This window comes from Chiloscyllium plagiosum, unplaced genomic scaffold (assembly GCF_037043375.1).
Source record: "Chiloscyllium plagiosum isolate Xiang-an unplaced genomic scaffold, Cpla_swu_hap1 HiC_scaffold_20, whole genome shotgun sequence".
Lineage (NCBI taxonomy): Eukaryota > Metazoa > Chordata > Chondrichthyes > Orectolobiformes > Hemiscylliidae > Chiloscyllium > Chiloscyllium plagiosum.
The window spans coordinates 15,105,906-15,127,974 of record NW_028270158.1 but is presented as its reverse complement, the minus strand read 5'-3'; the positions used below and the strand labels follow the sequence as shown (position 1 = coordinate 15,127,974).

General features: G+C 39.3%; 1 protein-coding gene across 4 annotated transcripts in view; it reads left to right on the top strand.

Moving 5' to 3' along the window:
• Positions 1-10,582, top strand: part of LOC122560836 (SPRY domain-containing SOCS box protein 3-like) — a 31,155-nt gene extending 20,573 nt beyond the window's left edge. For all 4 annotated transcript variants that reach the window (XM_043711982.2, XM_087997689.1, XM_087997688.1 and 1 more), the window contains exons 3-8: positions 2,435-2,580; positions 4,949-5,123; positions 6,035-6,222; positions 7,925-8,027; positions 8,706-8,831; positions 9,896-10,582. In XM_043711982.2, the coding sequence (XP_043567917.1) occupies positions 2,449-2,580; positions 4,949-5,123; positions 6,035-6,222; positions 7,925-8,027; positions 8,706-8,831; positions 9,896-10,242 (1,071 nt within the window). In that variant the 5' untranslated portion in view covers positions 2,435-2,448 and the 3' untranslated portion in view covers positions 10,243-10,582. The remainder of the gene's footprint in view (positions 1-2,434; positions 2,581-4,948; positions 5,124-6,034; positions 6,223-7,924; positions 8,028-8,705; positions 8,832-9,895) is intronic.
• The last annotated feature ends 11,487 nt before the right edge of the window (positions 10,583-22,069 follow it).

The window sequence follows — 22,069 nt, the reverse complement described above, 5'->3', positions numbered from 1 at the left end:
GCAGAATGGATAGCACTGGTCATGCCAATTTGTGAAACCTTAAATGATAAATTGCTTCTCTCAGTTGGATAAACACTTGATCCTTTGCATAGATGATTTATTCACAAAGCTGGCAGGATGGTTGTCCTTCAAGAAGTGTGGCTCATGTCCAGCTTACCTGCAATTGTGGTTAGCTGAGTCCCAGATGTATACTACAATTAATAACCATAAGAGTTTGTACCAGCGTCAGACTGCTATTTGTGGTATCATTGTCTGCTGAAAAAGTGGCAGTGTCTAATGGAGAAAATTTTATAAGGTCTTTCCCCGAATCACAATTTATCTAGATGACCTGCTAATAACAGGAAAAACCAATAAGCAGCATGTAAAGAACTTGGGCCCTAGATGTCTCCCCAAGGTAGGCATATGACTTTAAAAGGGAAAGTGTGTTCCAGGCATCCAAAGTGACTGACTTGGACTACAGAGTCAACAAGACTTAGGTAACCCTCATGATCTTCCAATAGGTGCAATCAAAGGTGTGTGTGTATGTGTGTCTTTTAATGGGAAGTTCATACATAATCTGGCCTCCATCCTGGCACCCTTATATCTGTGGAAAAAGTTTCAGCCTTGGAAAGGTCTGAGCCATGATGTAGTCTTTAAGAAATTGAAGAAACTATCTTCTAAGATGTTGGCATACTCTGACTTCAAGCGAGATCTGATGTTGACATATAATGCCTCCCTTTACAGAATTGGAATAGTATAGTCTCCAAGATCTCCCAAAAGAGAGGAATGGCTGATACCATGTGCCTTCTGGATTCTGGCTAATGCAGAGCACAAGTATGCCCAGATGAGGATGGAAAGTTTGGTCATTTTGAGGCAGTTCCACTAATACTTTCACAAATTTGCATCTGTAATAGTAACAAGCCATGGCCCCTGCTAGTACTAATCCAGAGGTCAAGACCTTGCTGCCCATAGTTTCAGGTCAAGGTCAGCAGGGACACTCTCTAAATGTTTATCATTACAAGTTTGAACAACGTCTGGGATGCCTCGAGCTGCCTTCTGATGGTGCCACCACTGGAAGAGTCCATTCTGATTTTAAACCTTCCGGACACCCTTCTGGTTTCTGACCATATCCGACTGGACCCAAAAGGTTCCAGTCTTGGTAAAAGTAAAACAGCTGGTGGTGATGGAGGAAACTAAAGGGCCAAAGCACCTGGAATGGAAACCCCTCTGGACCCAGAGAGACCAGATCGTAATAGAGGGCAGCATTCCATTATGGGGAGCAAGTGTGGTTGTCCCAAGTTTTTTTTTTAAAATACTGCCACATATTGGCTGAGTTCCTCCAGGGTCATCAAGGACTATCCAAAATGAAAATGATGACCAGAATTGGGTGCAGACATAACTGGTGGAGTAGTGCCAAGAATACCAACAATCGAAAAGAACTTACCATCAGCTTCCCCCATATTTATGGGAATGATCAGTACACCCTGGACTCTGTTCACATGTGATCCTTTTTATGGGTGCAACTTTCTTGTCATTGGGCATGCCCTATCAAAATGGTTAGAATTTTCATTTGTCAAACACTGGGTTGATAATAAAGCTGCCAGCATCATATGCAATATGTGGGCTCCCAGATGTATTGGTCCCGGATGACAGGCTATCGTTTCACCAGCAGGGAATTGGAGTATTTCCTAAAGTCAAATTGTACTCTTTATATAAGGACAACTCCATACCATCTGTCAGCCAATCGTCTGGCAAAAAGAGCTGTCCAAACTTTGAAGGCAGGTTGGGGGGAGCGTGGCGCGATGAACTGGCATTTGTTGAAAATAAGACTTTTTAAGAGAGACCACTTCAGTGGACAAGGTTTGTTGTAGGAACCATAGTAAAGGCCCCGCATGGTTAAGAGGCATGGCTGATGCAATGTCAGGTCCTGTGCCATACAAACCTCATTTAAGTGAGGCAGTTCTGAACAAGCACTTGGACTTGTCGTGACAATTCTTGTCACTGGTGCTGAAGCATTGGGAAGAATCTATTTTTTGTTTTTGCTGTTTGAAAGTCCTTCATTGACTTCCACGTATAGTTTTTTTATTTTTTGTTTCCTATAATAAACTGCTTGTTTCAAAATACTTGGCAGCCTCGTGAATATCTTCAGTGAGTAACTGCCATGGTAATGAACTAAAGAAACTTGATTGATCAAGCCAGATTTTATTCTGGAATTTGACCTGTTCAGAACACACCTCTGCTATTTTTACAACAGTGGGTTTTGTGGCACCTGTTTTAAACATGAACGATATTTTGCAAATTAACAGTTTTACCTTTTAATTACCTCAAGCTCTGTAGATGAAGTATGCTGTCAAGTATCAACGGGGGACAGGTTTTTAAGAACTGGCTAATGTTCTTAAGATTTTTAATTCTGTCCCCCTTAGTGGCTCATTATTGTACAAATATTCCTCTGCAGGTTTTAAGGGCACCATGTCTCGCCGTACCAGAAATAATCGTGCCTGGCGGTATGTGTACAGTGGTATTCGAGATGCTGATGCTGTGGCTGTAGTAATGCCTGATGGGTCAGTTGGTCCTGGTCCTGGCTATGACTCAGATGGTCAGGTAGGTATTTCAAAAAAAATTGCTGCTAACCTATTTGACAGACTGGGTAATCCACAAATCAGTAAAATCATGTCAATTTCCTTCCAAACATGAGATCCCTCTTGGCTGAAGCCTGTTGCAATTAGCCCAGTACAGACAGGAATCACTATCTGCTAGTTTGTGACCTAATGATCTATCATTTGGTGACAGTAGACACCTTTTGTCTTAAAACTAGCCTTTTGTTTTTTGTATAGATTAAAGTAATATCCTACATAATCCTAAAGCTAAATTTAAAGTGCTAAATAAAATCAAACATGTAATAAAGGCCTTTTCATCTGGATTCAGTTGCTTTTTAATTGAGCGTTCAGTCACTTTCAACTCTGAAACTTATTTCAGTTCAATAGCAGTGTTTTAAGTCTCTGTGACCAGTGATAGTTCTACAATTTCGATAGCAAGACACTTTTATATTTGGTTTGATATATTAAAGACAGTTTCAAGACTAAACTTGCTTTATAGACTAGAAACTTAATCACTTGGTTTCAGTTGAAGCTATGGAAATATATTTTTTGTTCACTTGCAAAGGATGAGTATCAAAATAATAAACTGTTGCGTAATGTAAATATGCTTTGAAATTGAAGCTGTCAGAATCCCACCACTTAAAATAACTTGGCAATTTTAACAACAAAATCCTGGGAGTACCATAATCAGGCATATTATTGGTGCGTAACAGGTGATGTTTCAAGTTGGTAAATCTTCTCCCCTTTTTTAAATGAAAGCCATCTCTGAACCGAAGCTAATCAAATGTAACTAATGTGAAATGTTAACGTTCATCTGTGCAGGTACTACCTGTTTGGACTTCTCCAGCCTTTTCTGATTTTATTTTCCTTTACTCTGGATTTCCAGCATCTTTATAATGCTCTGCATTTCTTATTGCTAATTTTTCAGAATATATTTTCACATTTGAGTCCCAAACTTGTTTATTTTTCTTTAATATATTGGGCATGACTCAATGGGGAAAAAAATGTTAACCAGTGAAATTGAGCATAATCCTTTTTTCCCAAAAGCATAAGCTGATTACAATCTACCTAAAGTTTAATTATTTAGTCTGAGTTGGGCAAGTCTGGATTATGTTTGTTTATAGTTGATGCATGAGCTGGCCAAGAGTTCCTGCAGTAAAGTGCAAATCTTTGCTCCTTTTGCAGTGCTTGAATTAATGTGTTTAGTTGTTTTGTAAGTAAATAGCTGGAGCCTTGTGTCCAGTTTTAAGAACAATCTTTTCTCACTGGCTCTTTAGCAGTAAAAGTAAGTGAGGGGGTTCGTAGGGGGTTAATTTCAATTTTTAGTTTTAAATTCAAAAGGACAAATTCTATTGTTTGAATTCTCAATCTTCTAATTGCAAAACCCTGTAAGAAGATTTATTTATGCAGTATCAAAATTGGTGTGCCTACACCTCCTTCAAGAAGGCAGCTTGCCACTTCCAATTAGGGCTGAGCAGTAAATACTGGGTTAACAAGTAAATATTCTGATGTCATGACTCACTTGGGATAGTGCACTGGAAAGCAGGTTCCATGTTCTTAGACTTGTTGCAATTGTGTAAAGATTTAATTAAACTGGAAACTTGGGATAGTTTACCTGATTGTGGAAACCAGGTTAAAAGAGCACTCACCAGATGTCTGTGCTTAACGAGAAAATAGCTATTTATTGCAAACAGATTTGAATTTAAACAGACTACAAAATTGCTAGTAGTTAACTTTCAATGACTTGAACCATTTTTTTAAAAAACCTCACTTGAGACCAGACACAGTACAGCACAATTCTGGCTCAAGTCTAAATTACAGAATCCATTAGATGGTTAACTGGAGTTCCTGGAGTCTTTTTGACTGTGGGTGAGAGGTTGTGAACACCGAATCTAAGTCTCCCATTAAGGATTTTCCCCATCAGTGTCTTTGAAGGTGATTTTGTTTTCTTTCTTCTCCCTTTTTTAAGAAGGGTATTTGCAGAGAGCAAATCTGCTCTGGATTTTTTCTGAATTGATAAAGGAGGCGATGTTTTCTCCCTGAAAGTCTGGATGTTTCTGCTGCATTGCACAAATATAGTTGCTGCCACTATCTTGGGAACCAATCAAGAATTTATTAGGTGTACTGAGTATTCCTGAATGCCGCTAATCTCGGCTGGAAAAGCTAATCGGTGTTGAAGACAACCTTGTCAAATAAGCCCTAGTAATTCTTACTTAAAACTGCCACATCTTCCACAGTCTCTTAACTTAATTTAAAGCATCTTTTTCCAGTTAAGTTCACACTACAAAAAAATTAGTCTTTACACCATGAAAGAATAAATTTTTAATTCCAGAAATTGGTAACTTTGTCATGTGTTATTTCATTCCTTAAAGCACAGTGACTCTGATTCTGAGCCAGAATTCCATTTGCCACCGTCAATCCCAACAGCATTACCTGTGACGGGAGAGTCGTACTGTGACTGTGCGAGTCAAAGTGATACCCGATATTGTGGTGGTATGCGTAGCTTCCATCGCATGAAGGATTGTCACTGTGGAGAGGAGGATGAATGTAAGGATGAATAAAAATTACACTCTTGTTTGAGGGATTTGATAGCAGTGTAATGCAACAACAGTTTAAGTGGAGCAGGGGGAGGGGGAGCAGGGGGGGGGAATATAAAAGGATCATATAATTGTTTAATCCTGGTGCAATGCTTTATCACTGGCTCTTCTCAGAATTCCATATGGCATACATCAAGGTTTTAAAATAGTTCACTGGCAAATTATTAAATTTGCAATCCCCATTTCTGACAGTGTCTCAGTATTAAATACAAATTTGAAGTGCAGCAGTCAACTTGATGAAAATTAGGTTGCAATAGACTGGCATAGCTGTTCTCAGTAAGGTTTGCACTTTGTTTAAAGAATTTGTGGTGCTATTGTGAACAGTACTTGAATTTTGACTTTTAATGCTAGATCTGATCAAATGGACTGAATGGAGAATCATGGGTGATTTGGTCTCAAGATGTAATTTAATCCCTCTGTTCTAGTGACCATTTTAGAGCTGAAATCCAAACCATACAAGACTAGAGCCAACAGGTTGCTGCCAGCCATCTGACAGATCATGAATGCTATTGGTGGGCCCATGATGCCACCATTTTGTAATAGTCTTTAACTGCATATTATATATACTCTGGCTTTGCACGCTGAAGCTGAGTAACCTCCACTTGAAGGACTAGTATTTGAGGTGCAGACATTGCAGGTTTTCCAAATTGATTGACAGGTGATATCAGAATATTCAAATAATTGTTCATTTAAGAATAAAGTATTTATCTCCAGTGTGCTAAACTACTTGAAACAAATGTGACAAGTCCAAATTTGTTTGGACAGTGTATTGGTTTATCTCCACCAACAAGCATTTAAAATGTGTGTACAATGTGACGAGTGAGAATTTGAAAAAAACTAATTTTTAAAAAATCTCTGCAGATTTTGAGTGGATGTGGGATGATTCTACCAAGTCCTCTGCGACACTGCTGAGCTGCGAGAACAGAGAAGTGAACTTTCACATGGATTACAGTTGTGGAACAGCAGCAATTCGTGGAGATAAGGAAATGAGTGAAGGTCAGCACTTCTGGGAAATAAAAATGACATCCCCCGTATATGGTACTGATATGGTAGGTCCAGTAAATATCTAATACCTTGTCTTTCTATCTTTTGAATAGTAGTTTAAGTTGCACAAGGGTGGTTCGTTCATGGGATGTGGACATTGCTGGCTGTTCACCATCTATTGCTGATCTCTGATTGCTGTTGAAGATGGTGCTGAGTTGCTGCCTTGCGTGTTGCAGTCTATATGCCGTAGATTGCCTTGCTATTGGGGAGGGCATTCCAGGATTTCAGCTCTAATGCTGAAGGAAAGGTGACATATTTCCCAAGTCAGAATGGTGAATGGCTTCGAGAACTTGCATCAAATGGTGTTCCCATGTATCTGTCTGCTGCTGTTGGTCCTTCCCGTTGGAAGTGCTTTTCCTTTTAGAAGGAGATGATCCTTTCAGGAAAAGTAATGATCCCTTTTTAAGGAATGCTACAATACTGTAGAACTGTATTTTTTAATATTTTGATTTAAAAAGGGAGATTTGAGTTAGTGAATAGTTGTGGGCATTTGTTTTCATACTGTGTATGCTCATCTTCAATCACTAATATTAAGATAAAGCTTTATTCTGGTTCCCCCATTACTAATATCTTGAGCAATATTTTGGTGTTTATTATTGGTATCAATCCTTAACGTAATAAATGGGATTTCACTTGGACATGTCCTGTTCTCCACTTTTTTCCTATTGGTGCAGAATGAGGACAGTGCAGTCTGCTTACTCTCTGACTGGTTTGCAAATTATTTGCAGCTGCATTTGTTCTTCCTTTTTCTCTTTAAACAAAGAAACTAGCAAGTGAATTGAAAGGAACTAATGCATATTATCCACCCGTTAGTGTGTTTACTCACCTAACAGTAGTATTAGTTTCATTAAATGAAGATTAGCAAATTGCGATTGAAGTTGTAACTACATACCATGTGGAGGAGATTAAGTACATGTGAATAAGTGGATCATAAGATGCTATTTATTTCATAAACTTGTTAATGCGATCATTGCTGAGTAGTGTAAACTCCATCTATTAGAGGTGATTAAGTATATGTGAAATTTTACTCCAGTATTCACTGGATCATGTTTGTTTGAATACACAGTGCTTTGCATGAAATGGAAGTGGTATAATTGATTTTTGTGCTGTTATGTTATTGCTCACATTTTTTTAAGCAACCTAGATTGTATTGTACAACATATTCGTTGGCATCTGAAAAGACAAATTTGTAGTTTGAGTCATAACTGAAGTGGAGACTGAATCCTTGAACTTCATTCAGAAAGCTGATTATTGAGCAATGCAGATTTGGTCAAACATAACCATTTGGTATCAAGTTGAATATGCATACGAATTAATGTGCAAAATTGTGAACTGATTGACTTTGTTGCTGAAAGTTTATCATATTGCAGAAAGCTGGCCTTCGTGTTTAGTTACTGAATGGCTTGCTAGGATCTTTCAAAGCAGAAATAAAATCTTAACTACAGAAAATGATCCAGCTTGTCCTAATTAATCTGCTTTTATTTTCTCCCAATATTCTCTTGGGCAATATTAAGTCCAAACATTGTCATATTACACCAAACAAGTATAATTATTCCATTGAATAAAACCTGCAAGAGAAATTGGTGACTATTCTGTTCTGAGCAGCAATATTTAGAATTTTTTTTATACTAGCAATGCCAAGAACAGTAACTAGAATATTTATCTGCATCTTCATAATTTTGTTTGTATTTTGTGCACTATTTTTAGATGGTAGGAATAGGAACAACTGATGTCAAACTGGACAAATTTCGTCATACCTTTTGCAGCCTACTGGGAAAAGATGAAAATAGTTGGGGGCTCTCCTATACAGGTACCACTCCTGTGAAATAGTTTCTTAAAAAGTACTCTGCCTTTAATTTTGATCTTTCATTTAAACATGACCAGCCCTTGCTTTTCTTTCAATTTACTTTGCTGTCCATGGGATTTGTAGACCAGGTACATTCAGTGGCTGTTGCTGCACTGGGGCATTCTTTTTAGAACCGGTCATCTCCATCATTTCAGCTCCAGCCATGGAAACGTGAGCTATGAATGGAACTGTTTGTCTCTTACTACAGAGTACTGGAACTGCTCAAATCTTTAAGGTGCTGTTCCACCTTGCTTTGGATAAATAAATGACACTCTAGTACAATGCATGGGCATAACAAAAAACAATTGACCACAAGGACAAATTGGAAGAACAAAGTGAAATGGTTCTTGTAATCCACCCTGGATTCCTGTGCATACAGGATTAACTCTTTGCGCAATATTTTGCATATACAACTTTCTGTTGGTGCAACTTTTAAAAAGCTTTTTATGAAAAGGATCCTCCATCTAAGTCTTAGAACTTTGTACACCTCCAACCTTACCAACAACTAAACTTTGTCATCAACTTTTTATACTTCTATTTACAATAAGGATTTGTTTTATATTTGAAAGAATCTACTTTATTTGTATATATTACATGTGACAGATCACTAAGTTTTAGCCTTTGAAAATATTTGTTTTGCAGGTGTATTACATCACAAAGGTGCCAAGATTCACTTCTCAACAAGATTTGGACAAGGCTCTATCATAGGTGTTCATTTGGATACCTGGCATGGTACCCTGACATTCTTCAAAAATAGAAAATGCATAGGTATGGTGCAGTTTTTATCCAGTGGAAATTTTTACCTTGCCTAGTGTTCCTTGAAACATTGCGCTTTAAAGTTGCCTGGTGATCATCAGTTTGGATACTGATCCACTATTGCAAATTCAAATATGAGGGGAGGGGATAAAAGATATTGCTGATGCCCAAACGTCTATTCTCCTGTCCTTGGATGCTACCTGACCTGCGGTGCTTTTCCAGCACCATACACTCGACTCTGATCTCCGGCATCTGCAGTCCTCACTTTTTCTCTCAGAAAACAATACATGTCAAATAGTGTTTTATAAACAATTAAGTTAATCAGTTGCAAGTCATGACTTTTTTTTTTAGGGATTTTTTTTTTTAAAATGCACTGCCACTCTAAATGCAAGGCTCTCAAAGTTCCTTCTGCCCTCAAATAGCAGACTTGTTGTGATACTCTTGATTTTTATATAGTAGCTGAGAAATCTAACCACTAAGCATTCCAAATGGCCACCAGGTCTCCCTAATACATTGGCTAAAGCGGTGTTTTTTTACATTTCCTCAACTTTAATCTCGCTGTATCAGATCTGCACACAACCAAGTCTTTGAATTTCATTTTAACAATACAATAAGTTGTAATACTGTTACTGCTGATGTATGTGCACCTGCAGAGCACTAAAGATTAAACAACATTCTGTGCACAATTTTTATTTTTGTGGAATTCGGTTTTTTGCCATATATTAATAGTAATTATGATTATAGCAGTGAAAAGTTTGCCTTGTTGTTATAGTGTAATTTGTAAGATTTGACACAATATTTTTCCAGATTGTATCTGCAATTCATCTATACTTAAAAGTAGATGTAGTTACTGTTAACGTTGTTTTTCTCCTAAAATAGCAACTATATTTTTAATCAGTGAATTTTAAAATGGTCTTGTTTCTTCATGCCATGCAGCTAATCTAGCAAAATCAAATTGTGCTATATTATATCTGTTTGTTTGAATTTGGTACGACTTTTTCCAGTAGATCCAAAATATTGCTGTATTATGGTGACTTGTGCCTAGCTGATGTTAACAAGTGTTTTTCTTTACGAAGGAATTGCAGCTACTAAGCTGCAAAACAAGAAGTTCTTCCCAATGGTTTGCTCGACTGCAGCAAGGAGCAGTATGAAAGTGATTAGATCACGTTTCTCCCCGACTTCTCTCCAGTATCTCTGCTGCCTAAGGCTACGACAGCTCTTACCTGATCACAGTGACAAATTGGAGGTTCTTCCCCTACCCCCAGGCCTGAAGCGCATACTCCGTAATCGATTGGGTTGGGTCCTTTCTATGAACCATGAAGGTGGCGGCAAAGAAGCTGCGTGCAGCTCATCAGGCAGTGATTCTGACAGCTCCTTAGTAGACGCTGAAGCTTGCCAACGGAAAAGGTGCCGGCGGACTTAACGCGTGTATGGGTTTGATTTTCTCTTTAAATCATGACTGCAATTTTAACTGCTGCAGCTGCAGAACTTAGTATGGACATGGACCAGTGCTGCTACATGATGAGCCAAATGCAAGATGATCAAAGCTCTCAACTTCATTTTTTTAAATGCTTTTTGCTCCTTCCACCAAACTGTTGGGGACTCGTGAACTGGGATTGGCAAGAAATGCTTGATTGATGGCTGAAGACACTCTTCAGAAGAAGTACCTGTGTATTTCAAGAATTCTTCTCAATCTGCTTTTTGTAGGTCATGTAGTGCTTTCACATTTTAAAACAAATTAAATATTCAGCTTGTCTAAAATATTTATTGCATGCTGCTTTTCTTCCCAGCCTAAAAGCTTCATGATCTATTTCGTTGGATGAGATATCTAGATTTTAAAGATTTTTTTGATTCCTTTGTCTGTGAGTTGGCTTCCAACTGGATAAAAATAGGGTGTTCAAAGCTGGCCATTCTGGGGTGGGGCAGGGTGTGCAGAATCAGAGGTCTGCATTCTTCAGTGTGCATCTATTTGTGACGTCCCAGTTGAGAAGATGATGGTTCTTTTAACTTGGTCATAGCTTGCTTGTAACGATTGAGGTTCATTTTTCTTTCAGATAAACTACGGGGAGGTACATGATCCTTGAGGAGTCAGTGCCAGCAAGAATGTAATAGCATTCACTTGATTGAAAAGTTCTGGTAAGATTGGGAACTGTGTAATGAATAGTTCATTTAAATTTAGTGTAGTTAATATTTTTTGCAATCTAATATCCATTCTGTCCACGTTGGACCATTTTTTTTTTAATCTTTGAGCAATGGTTCTGAAATTATGTCCCCAATTTAGTTTTGTTGTTCTATTGGTTACAGCTACTATTAGGCAACTGTTTATGAAGGACATAAGGCATTTTATAAACAAAAACAAATTGCCTGTTTTCATGACCATTTCAGGCTCCAGATTTATATAGTGTTTAAGATATATATAAATAGGCATATATTGTAAAGTGTAAGCCCCATTCTGACTTCTCCTATTGTGCTTATTAGTCCTATTATTTTACTCAATCATTCCACATGTTTGAGTTTAATTTGTGGCCTCGTTGAATCATTGCAGAATAGCATCAGTTTTTGCCTTTTTAGATTTTCTACACCATTACTTAGTAAAATTTCAAATACTGGAATGACAAGCTTCTGTCTATTCCTAATAACTATCAAATGCAACTTGAATCAGTCTTTCCTATTAGATTTATAAAAACAAAGTTTTGCTGCTTGTAATTTTTTCCTCTGCTCTAGAAAGCTGGTGCTTTTTAGTCAGTGACTTTGTGTTTTGAAAATTCAGAATCGATTAATTTTAACTCTTTATGGACCATTTATTTTCTTGTTTAACTTTGCACATTGAACATTAACTTTCAATGTCAGTTTTTTGTACATTGAGGTCCCATTCAGTTGAATCTTTTAAAACATAGGTTCTGTTTTAATGCACAGCAAATAAACTGGTTTTGAATGTCTTGTGCTTTGCTAATCTAAATTGTTATTGTTTGTGCGAAGACTTGTAGCTTGGGTGCTCGTTGTTGTGGTTCTGTTCGCCGAGCTGGGAATTTGTGTTGCAGACGTTTCGTCCCCTGTCTAGGTGACATCCTCAGTGCTTGGAAGCGCTTCTGTGATCTTTCCTCTGGCATTTATAGTGGTTTGTCTCTGCCGCTTCCGGTTGGCAGTTCCAGCTGTCCGTCGCAGTGGCTGGTATATTGGGTCCAGATCGATGTACTTATTGAATCTGTGGATGAATGCCATGCCTCTAGGAATTCCCTGGCTGTTCTCTGTTTGGCTTGTCCTATAATAGTAGTGTTGTCCCAGTCGAATTCATGTTGCTTGTCATCTGCGTGTGTGACTACTAAGGATAGCTGGTCGTGTCGTTTTGTGGTTAGTTGTTCATGGATGCGGATAGTTAGCTGTCTTCCTGCTTGTCTTATGTAGTATTTTGTGCAGTCCTTGCATGGGATTTTTTTACACTACATTTTGCTTTGGAACTGACAACCAGAAGCGGCAGATTCAAACCACTACAAATACCGGAGGAAAGATCACAGAAGCACTTCACAGGAGGCTCCCAAGCACTGAGGATGTCACCTAGACAGGGGACGAAACGTCTGCAACACAAATTCCCAGCTCGGCGAACAGAATCACAACTAAATTGTCATTTTAAAAACTTTCTACTGGTAGTTGGGCAATGTTACTTAAAAAGTTAAGTATAGGTTTTTGTCTTTTGTCTTTCCCAGAATTCTAATTGTTTAACATATCTCCAGGGTTTCATTCCTCCCGGAATTAAAAAATATAACTTGAACGATCAGCTTTTGTTTACATACAGGAACTTTACAAGACCAAATTTGACATCTCCGTATAAGGAGGTAATGGAGAAATGACTCAAAGCTCGACCAAAGGAATTTTTTTAAAGTGATGTGTTAAGAGGAAACAAAGGGTGTCGGAACAGATTTAAAGAGCGCTGAGTAAAGGATTTGGGACGCCCTGTTGAGGTTGTGCAAGACACTGTGAGGCCACTTCTGGAGTACTGTGTACAGTTCTGGGTGCCCTGCTATAGGAATATATTAAATTGGAGAGGGTTCAGAAAAAACGTACCAGGATGTGGCTGGAAATGGAGAGTTTGTTATATGGATGGGCTGGGACTTGGCCCACTGGAATGTGTAGGAGGTTGAGGGGTGATGTTTAGAGGTTCAAAAAATCATAAGCGTAGACGATGGCAAGTGCATGCATCCCCAGATGGAGGAGTTCAAAGCCAGGAGAGGAGAAAGATAACCTGAGAAGTAGAGCTTTGAGTGTGGTTCATATGTGGAATGAACTGCCAGAGGAGGTGATAGATGCAGGTGCAGTTGCAACATTTAAAAAACATTTGGACAGATTCATGAATGGGAAAGGTTTAGAGGGATATGGGCCAAACGTAAACAAGTGGGACTACTTAAGTTAAGGAAAACTTGGTTTGCATGGACAAGTTGGACCATAGTCTGTTTCTGTGACACTACTACTATACATTTTTAAAATTGAGATATCAAGTATCTGTAGTCCCAAAGAATCAGAGCTGTTCTCCCTGTAGAGAGAAATGATTGGTGGGAAGTTTAACTTGAGCATTACTTGAGCATTGAGTGGCATGGTCAGTGGTTAGCACTGCTGCCTCACAGCACCAGGGTCCCAGGTTTGATTCCAGCCTCGGGCGACTATGTCTGTGGATTTTGCACATTCTCCCCATGTCTGCATGGATTTCCTCCGGGTGCTCTGGTTTCCTCCCACAGTCCAGATATGCACGTCAAGTGAATTGGATATGCTAAATTGCCCATAGTTAGATGCATTAGTCAGAGGGAAATGGGTCTGAGTGGGTTACTCTTCGGATGGTCAGTGTGGACTTGTTGGGTCAAAGGGCCTGTTTCCACACTGTAGGGAATGTAATCTAAGATAATTCCAATGCCTCTGGGAAGGATTGAGAAGGTGGGGCCTTTGTGTTAATCTTGGCCATTATGGGAATGTAACTTATGCTGTTAGTGTCACAAACCAGCTGTCCAGCTAACTGACTCCCATGATTACTAGTATAAATTTGATCTTGTGTAAAAGGAAGATTGCAAAATGTAACTCTTGAAGTGCAGACCAGTACAACTTAATATATATGAATTATAGTAATGTCTAGAACCACTGTCGGAAGGCATTGACAGTCTAAACTTACTGGGGACTTGAGATTTGAACTGATACGACTCTCATGAATTTTATTTAACCACTCCAATTAATACAATGGTACAGTTATTAAAAGTTACTAATAGCATTTCACAATGTGAAGTTATAGGAATCACGTACAAGCACTGAAGTGAATACATCAAAACAGTTCTTTTCAGAAAGATATTTACATTGCTGTAGACAACTGTATATAGGCATTCTGATTTTGAAACTTCCAGTAGATTGAGTTCCAGACTCCTTGACCATATTTAGTTTTTGATCTCTCCTCCTGTTTTAAAATGGGTATGTCTCACACGCTGTCTGAGCTTGGGTTTTCTCTCTAATTATGTAACTTTAATTTTGCAAAAAAGTATTTAAAGTTACATTAATGAAAGTTTTGCTCCTAGCAATTCCAACATTTGCTGTAGCTTCTCAAACCAGCAGCACTGTCTAGATTCGTCTGCACACTGTAAAATAAATTTGCAAGAAATCCCATGACATGCTGTTCAAGAGCCCACCAAAGGCCATTCTTGGAAACTGCAGAGCTGACTGACAGTTGACCTTTATTAGTTTTTTGAGGAAAAACTAAACATTAAGGTGTATTTCAATTTTCCGAGGTACTGCTGAACAGCTGCCTTTGTGTTGGGAAGGATTGAGGGGGCAAGGGGGAAAACAGGCTTTTCAATTTGAGTGCTTCAAATGTGTTGGACTGCTTCACCTGGCTTGATGGCATCATTGCTGGAGATCACCTTCAGCCTGTAGCTGATTAAAATTGCCTCAAACTCTCCCATCACGAGAATGTATTCCTTTCTTCGAGGTCAGCAGTGTGGTGTTGCTTTGCTACTGAAAGGTTTGGACCAATATCACTAACTATCGATGTTGGAAAACCAATTGTAAGTGCATAAGCATGCCCTTGTAATTATTTGGAAGTGTCATCACAATATTATTCCCGATCACTACTTGCCCCATCTTCCCCTAATAGGGAGAAAGGACATGTAACTGAAGTGCTGTAGCTTGCTTAACCATGAGACCACCAGGAAACTGTTCCACTTTTTGACATTGTATTATTCCATTAACACTATCTCAGACTTGGTACCAGGAGAGGTTGGTATTTAATGCACAATAGGTTTGTTGGAAATTTATAGCAAATCTCCAAGTCTTTTTTCAATAGATACCAATTGCTTGTATTGCAAAATACTACAGTTGAGGTTCATGACATTGACTATTCTAAATTAGACTGCATTTAGTCTTAATGTACCAATTCATATGCATACAAAAGTGCTAAAGGCTATTAATTGATTAACAATGCAAACACTGTTATGTAAACTACTTGGTATAATTAACACGAGTCATAAACCTTAATGGCTTTAGCAAATTTAATCTGAGTTTTTGTCATGTTTCTTGGTAAAACCAGTGATTGTGGTTTTAATCTGCAGACAATTGATGCACCTTTTCATTTGCAGTTTTGTCATTAATTGACAAATGATCAAGGTCAAAAAGTAATTCCAAGAGACCCCTCAGGCTGAAAAGTCAAAATTTTGTATCTAAATATCTAAAACTGAGCCTACTCTTCAGTAAACACGTTTATTTTGCTAAAATCTATGGTTCCATCAAATCTCTTGATCTTAATGTTACTTCTTCTGATTTGTGCTGTCATTGGCAGGTGATCATTTGGCCAATCAAGCCATTTTTAGCTGGACCTTCCCTGCAGCCTTGCATTTTTAAAGTTATTGTTGGTGTTATTCCAATTCCTTGTGAAAGCTGGAATTAAATCTGCCTCCACTACCTTCTGTCATTTTAAATGGATTTTTACTCATTTCATACATCTCTCACTAAATTGTTAGCAATTTTTGCCTTCGTACAATTTTCTAGATCAGAAACAAATGCAGTTCCTGTTTTGCCATAAATGCACCGAAACTTAGTTTTTAAAATATATGTGCCACCTTCAGTTAACTGTAATAATTTTTCACTAACATTTATAGCCTTCGGCATTCCAGAATAATGTAGATATTTTATTGAAGTAAAGTTGAGCTAATATTGGGTGTGTGTTTCAAGCAAGCCTTAGACAGCTTCTAATCAAATGGGCTTTTCCTAAATTGTTTGAACTGTTCTTAGCTGAGGTGGATTGATATTAGTCTGACGTTTTAGAAGGAAAGCTGTTAATATTGTTTGCTATGATCACAATCTCTCACTCTTCCTCTCCAGTTCAAAACTAATCTCCTAGACACTGATTTTATAGTGCTTCATTTTTTATTGTATAAAATGAGACCATTTTGCATGTTGTCTGCACTGGCTCATGCTGCCATTTTTCTTGTACACTTGTTTATAAAACTATGGGAACCAGATGGTTTCATGTGTATATACACACGAATGGAGATGGGTTGTGTAGTGCATCTGGTAGGTGGTACATGCTATTGCCAGTTTGCATTACAGTTGTGGATGGGTGCCAGTCAAGTGGGCTGCTTTTGTCCTGGATGGTGTCTAGTCTCTTGAACACTGTTAGAGCAGCACTCATTTGGACAAGTGAGAAATATTAATCACATCCTGACTTGTGCCTTTTTGTATATAGACAACATTGAGGATTCATGAGTTGCTTACCACAGTGCCCGGCCTCCAACTTTGATTTGTAGCCATGTTATTTGTGTGGTCCTGTTCTGTTTTCCAGGTGAATGGCAGCCCTCAGATTATTTAATGGTGTAAATACCATTGAACATCAGAGGATAATGGTTAGACTCATTGGAGATTGTCAATGCTTCGTGCTTGGCATGAAAATTACTTGCCACTTATCAGCCCAAACCTGAATATTGTACAAATTTTGCTATATATGGACATGGGTCAGTTTCTAAGGAGTTTTAAATGTTGTGCAATCATGAGCAAACATCCCCATCTCTGAACTTAATGATGGACAGAAGATCATTGAAGTAGCTAAAAATTATTGAGCTTAGGACACGACCCTAAGGAACTCACGAAGTGATGTACTTGGACTGAAATCACTAACCTCCAGCAACCACAACTATTTTTCTTTTGTGCTCAGTATGAATCAAACCAGTGGAGAATTTCCCCTAATTTACTATAGTCATTTTTGCTAGGGCTCATGGTGCTGAACAGGGTCAAATGCTGCCTTGATATAAGACGGCAGTCACTCATCTCTGCTCTCCTCCAGAGTTAGTCCTTTTGTTCATGTTTGAACCAAGACCCTGGTGGGGTCAGGAACTGAAAGATCCCCCTCAAAACCCAAACTGCACATCTGTGAGCCGGCCAGTTCTTTGCAAATGGCATTTGGTACCACTGTTGATGATCCTTTCCATTACTTTGGTCAAGAGTAGACACAGGTGGTAATGGCCAAGTTGGATTTGTTTGTTTTAAGCACAGGACATATCTGAGCACTTTCTACATTCAGGGCAGATGTCATTGTAGTTGTACTGGAAGATTTCAAGGCTTTTAAATAATAATTCATAAATCTGAGACTCTGCCAAGTTGCAGGCATCTTACTTTGTTTGATTTTACCCACTTTCTTTTCAGTCTGGTAGTTTGAAAAAAATTGATGTAACTAATTCATTTGAAAGGAGCACATCTCTAATGGAAGAGTAAGGAGAGTTGGTATCCCTTCTCTTGGAATGGGAGAAATAGTTCATTTAATTGGACATATCAATTTAGTCAACATTATAACTTGCTTCATTCCCAAACTATTTTATAAAGAAAGCAAGATCTGTTCAGTTACTTGGCCAAATTCTATTCCTCACCATAAAATCTAATTTCCCAAATTATTTTCCACCTTCTCATGTTCATTAAAATATAGAAGCAGAATTAGGCTATTTGGTGCATCAAGTCTGCTCCACTATTCGATCATGGCTGATTTGCTCCTCACCCCCATTCTATGCCTTCTCTTCATATCCCTTCAACTCATTACCAATTAGATCTGTGTAACTCCTTTAATTTTACTCCCAGCATACACCACTCTGGGGTAGTGAATTCCCCAGATTCACAATCCTTTGGGAGAAGTAGTTTCTCCTCAACTGTTTTAAGTTTGCTATCCCTTATCTTAGGGCCATGACCTACCTTCCCACAAGAGGAAGCATCCACTCCATATACATTTTATACACTTTATATCTTGAATACGTCAATTTAATCTCCCCTCCTTCATCTACATTCCAGAGAATATAGGTCTAAACTGTTCAATCTCTCATCATACAGTAAGCCCCTCATCCTGAAATCAATCTAGTGAACCTCTAAACTGCCTCCAATGCCACTACATCTCCCCTCAAATAAGGAGACTAAACTAGGGTGACTCTGTGTGGAGTTTGCACACTCTCCCCATGCCTGCGTGGGTTTCCCCTGGGTGCTCCGGGTTCTTCCCACAGTCGAAAGATATGCAGGTCAGGTGGATTGGCCATGCTAAATTGTCCATAGTGTCAGTGCATTGGTCAGAGGGGAATGGGTCTGGGTGGGTTAATCTTCTGTGGGTCTGTGTGGACTGGTTAGGCCAAATGGCCTGTTTTCACACTGTACGAAATCTAATCTAAATCTAACTTAAACTGTGCACAATACTCCAGGTGTGGTCTCATCAAACCTTGTGCAGTTGCAACAATACTTCCTTACCTTTTTTATCTTCTATTTCCTTAGCTATAAAAGCCAACATTCCACTTGCTTTTTTTTTATCTGCTGTGACTCATGACTGGTACACCTAAATCCCTCTGCAACAGAGCACCTGGTCTCTCCCCATTAAGATAATAGGTTGCCTAACCACTTTTTGACCCAAATGCATGACCTTGCACTTATCCACGTTAAACCCCACTCTCTAACCTACCTATATCTATTTGTAAGGTTCTTCTTTCATTGTAACTTACCATCCTGTCTAAATTTGGCATCTGCAAGTTTGGCAATAGAGCCTTCTATTCCTGTATCCAAGTTGTTAATGTAGATTGTAAATAGCTGGGGTCCAAGTTATATCTTGCCATCCAAGAGGAAAATCTTATCTGGATTCTGTCTTCTGTCTGTCAGCCAGTCCATATATCCAGGCTAATAAATTACCCCAATTCCATATGATCCAACCTTGTGAATTAATCTTTTGTACGGCACCTTATCAACCCTTCATTCCATCTACAGCATCCCTATTATCCACTTTGCTTGTTACTACTTTGAAGAACTCTAGCAAATTAGTCCAACATGATTTGCCCTTAAAACCTGCTGACTATGGATAGCATTTTGACTTTCCAAATCTCCTGATATTGTTTCCTTGATTCTAACACTTTCCCAACAACCAGTGTTAAACTAACTGGTCTGTAATTTCCCACATTTTGCCTCCCTCCCTTTTTGAATGTGTTATTTTAGCCATTTTCCAATCCACCCTGTGTCCAGGGAATTTTGGAATATTGTAACCAATGGATCTACTATCTCCACTGCCACTTCCTTTTAATACTTTTTTTAGATTAGATTACTTACAGTGTGGAAACAGGCGCTTCGGCGGGGCGGCGTGGACTTGTTGGGCCGAAGGGCCTAACCCACCCATACCCCTACATTTACCCCTTACCTAACACTACGGGCAATGTAGCATGGCCAATTCACCTGACCTGCACATCTTTGGACTGTGGGAGGAAACCGGAGAACCCGGAGGAAACCCACGCAGACACGGGGAGAACGTGCAAACTCCACACAGTCAGTCGCCTGAGGCGGGAACTGAACCCGGGTCTCTGGTGCTGTGAGGCAGCAATGCTAACCACCATGCCGCCCACACTCTAGGATGTAGGCCATCAGACCTGGTTACTTGTCTGTCCTCCAATCCTAATTGTTTGCTTAGAATTTAGAGCTAACATTGATTTGGAAAAAGTACTATCTTATTTTTGCCACTAACTTGCCTGTTCCAAAAGGGATGAAACCATTATCCTCCAATGTGAAAACTGAAGCAAAGTATTGATTCAACATCTGAGTTCTCCAGTTTCATCTTCCAATGGACCAGCTTTCATATTAGCGACCTCCTTGTTTAGCCATGATGTTTTTCACCCCCATCCATTCTTTCTCACTGGGATCTATTTTAGTTGAGGAATTGAGTAGCTCCTTAAACATCTGCCACTGCCCATCTGCCGTCGTACCATTTAGCCCCCTCTAACTCATTTTATGAATAAGATCCATCACTTGCTGCTTCAAAAACAAATTGCTGGAGAAGCTCAGCGGGTCTGGCAGCATCTCTGGAGGGAAAACAGTTAATGATTAGATTAGATTAGATTACAGTGTGGAAACAGGCCCTTCGGCCCAACAAGTCCACCGACCCGCCGAAGCGAAACCCACCCATACCCCTACATTTACCCCCTACCTAACACTATGGGCAATTTAGTGTGGCCAATTCACCTGACCCTGTACATCTTTTGGACTGTGGGAGGAAACCGGAGCACCCGGAGGAAACCCACGCAGACACGGGGAGAACGTGCAAACTCCACACAGTCAGTCGCCTGAGGCGGGAATTGAACCCGGGTCTCTGGCGCTGTGAGGCAGCAGTGCTAACCACTGTGCCACCGTGCTGCCCATGGTTTGAACCTAGTGATTCTTTCTCAGAACCTTGCTTTCTCAACTTCATTCCCATTGACCTGCCCTTCCTGGCTGTCGGCTAATCTGTCAACTGTTCCCTCTCCTCGAGTACTGAATCTCTTTTTTTTTTCAAATCTGCCTGTCATTTTGCTCATTCCCTTCAAGAAAGCCACTCTTTCTATTACTCCCATTTTGCATTCCTTCAACTGGCCTTCCTCCCCCATGCCCGCCCACAGTGTTGAAATGGCCTTGGCCATTCTTTGAATGACCTACCTTCCCATGAATTTGAGTCTTGTCCCTTTTTTTTCCTACAATTACCTCCAGTCTTAACAATAGTGGCCACTGTTCTCCAAATGCTTTCACTTGAACTCTCAACCAGATCCAGTACAACATGCCTTATCATTTGGGTCAGAAAGACTGAAGAATTAACTTTGTCCTTCCTTCACCTTTTGACCATAATCTGTATTGGGATTGCTGTCACTATCAAGACATTTTGGAAGCTTTTAACAGTAGCTTAATTGAAGGGCTGGGACAGGTGAGAATGGAATAAAACTGCTCATGGCTATGCCTTCTCTTCAGGCCAGTTTCCAGGCCAATTGTAGTGGCCCCTTTTGTCAGAATTTGTACTTATTTGGTACTCTGAGCAAGGTCTCTGGTGTGTTCTTTCACAATGGATAATTAAACATTTAAGGCTTAGATTTTTGTTCAACAGGAATCCAGGGTATAATCATAAACAGGAGAGTGGTGTTAAGGCCATAATGTGATCAGCCACAACTTTATCGAATGGTGGAGCAGGCTCAAGGAATGTCATCAGTTAACCTATGAATTAAAATTACACCCACCATTTTGCTTGTCAGCTCGGAATGTGGTCCCTAATTGGATTTTTTTTTTGCTCTACTGTGTTGTCAGTCTACCTTGCCTTTCTACAGTGGACTGGTGTATCAGTCATGGGCTCCAGTGCAGTAACTTGAGTATCTGACCTTTTCGGTGATAGTCTGCTAATTAACACCCTTTAAATGAAGCTATTTCCTATCTATGTCATGCTCATAAGGAGTTATTTTCCAAAAAGTGGTTTGAGCTGAATATACTGGCAAGTTTTTGCATAGCTATGGTAATGAGCAGACTAGTGCAGTCAATGTGCTGAAAGAATTCTCTGTGTTGACATGCTGCTCATATAGTTGCCTGGACTGGAGAGAGAGAGATAAGAATAGGCTGGGACTCTTTATTGGAATGTAGAGGTTTAAAAATAATGGGGAGGTGCATAGATAAGGTGAATAGCAAAAGTCTTTTCCCTTGTTGTGGGGAGATTCAAAACTAAGGACATATTTTTAGTAAGAGGAGAAAGATTTGAAACAGACCTGAGGGTGAACTTCTACTGTGGTTCGTATATGGCATGAGCTGCCAGATGAAGTGGTCGATGCAGGTACAAGTTACAATGTTTAAAAGACTCTTAATAGGAAAGGTTTAGACGGATATGGACCAAATGCAGGCAAATGGGACTAGTTTAGTTTGGGCAATTTAGTCAGCATGGAAGAGTTGGACTGCAGGGTCTGTTTATATACTGTTTGACTCTGACACAATGAGAA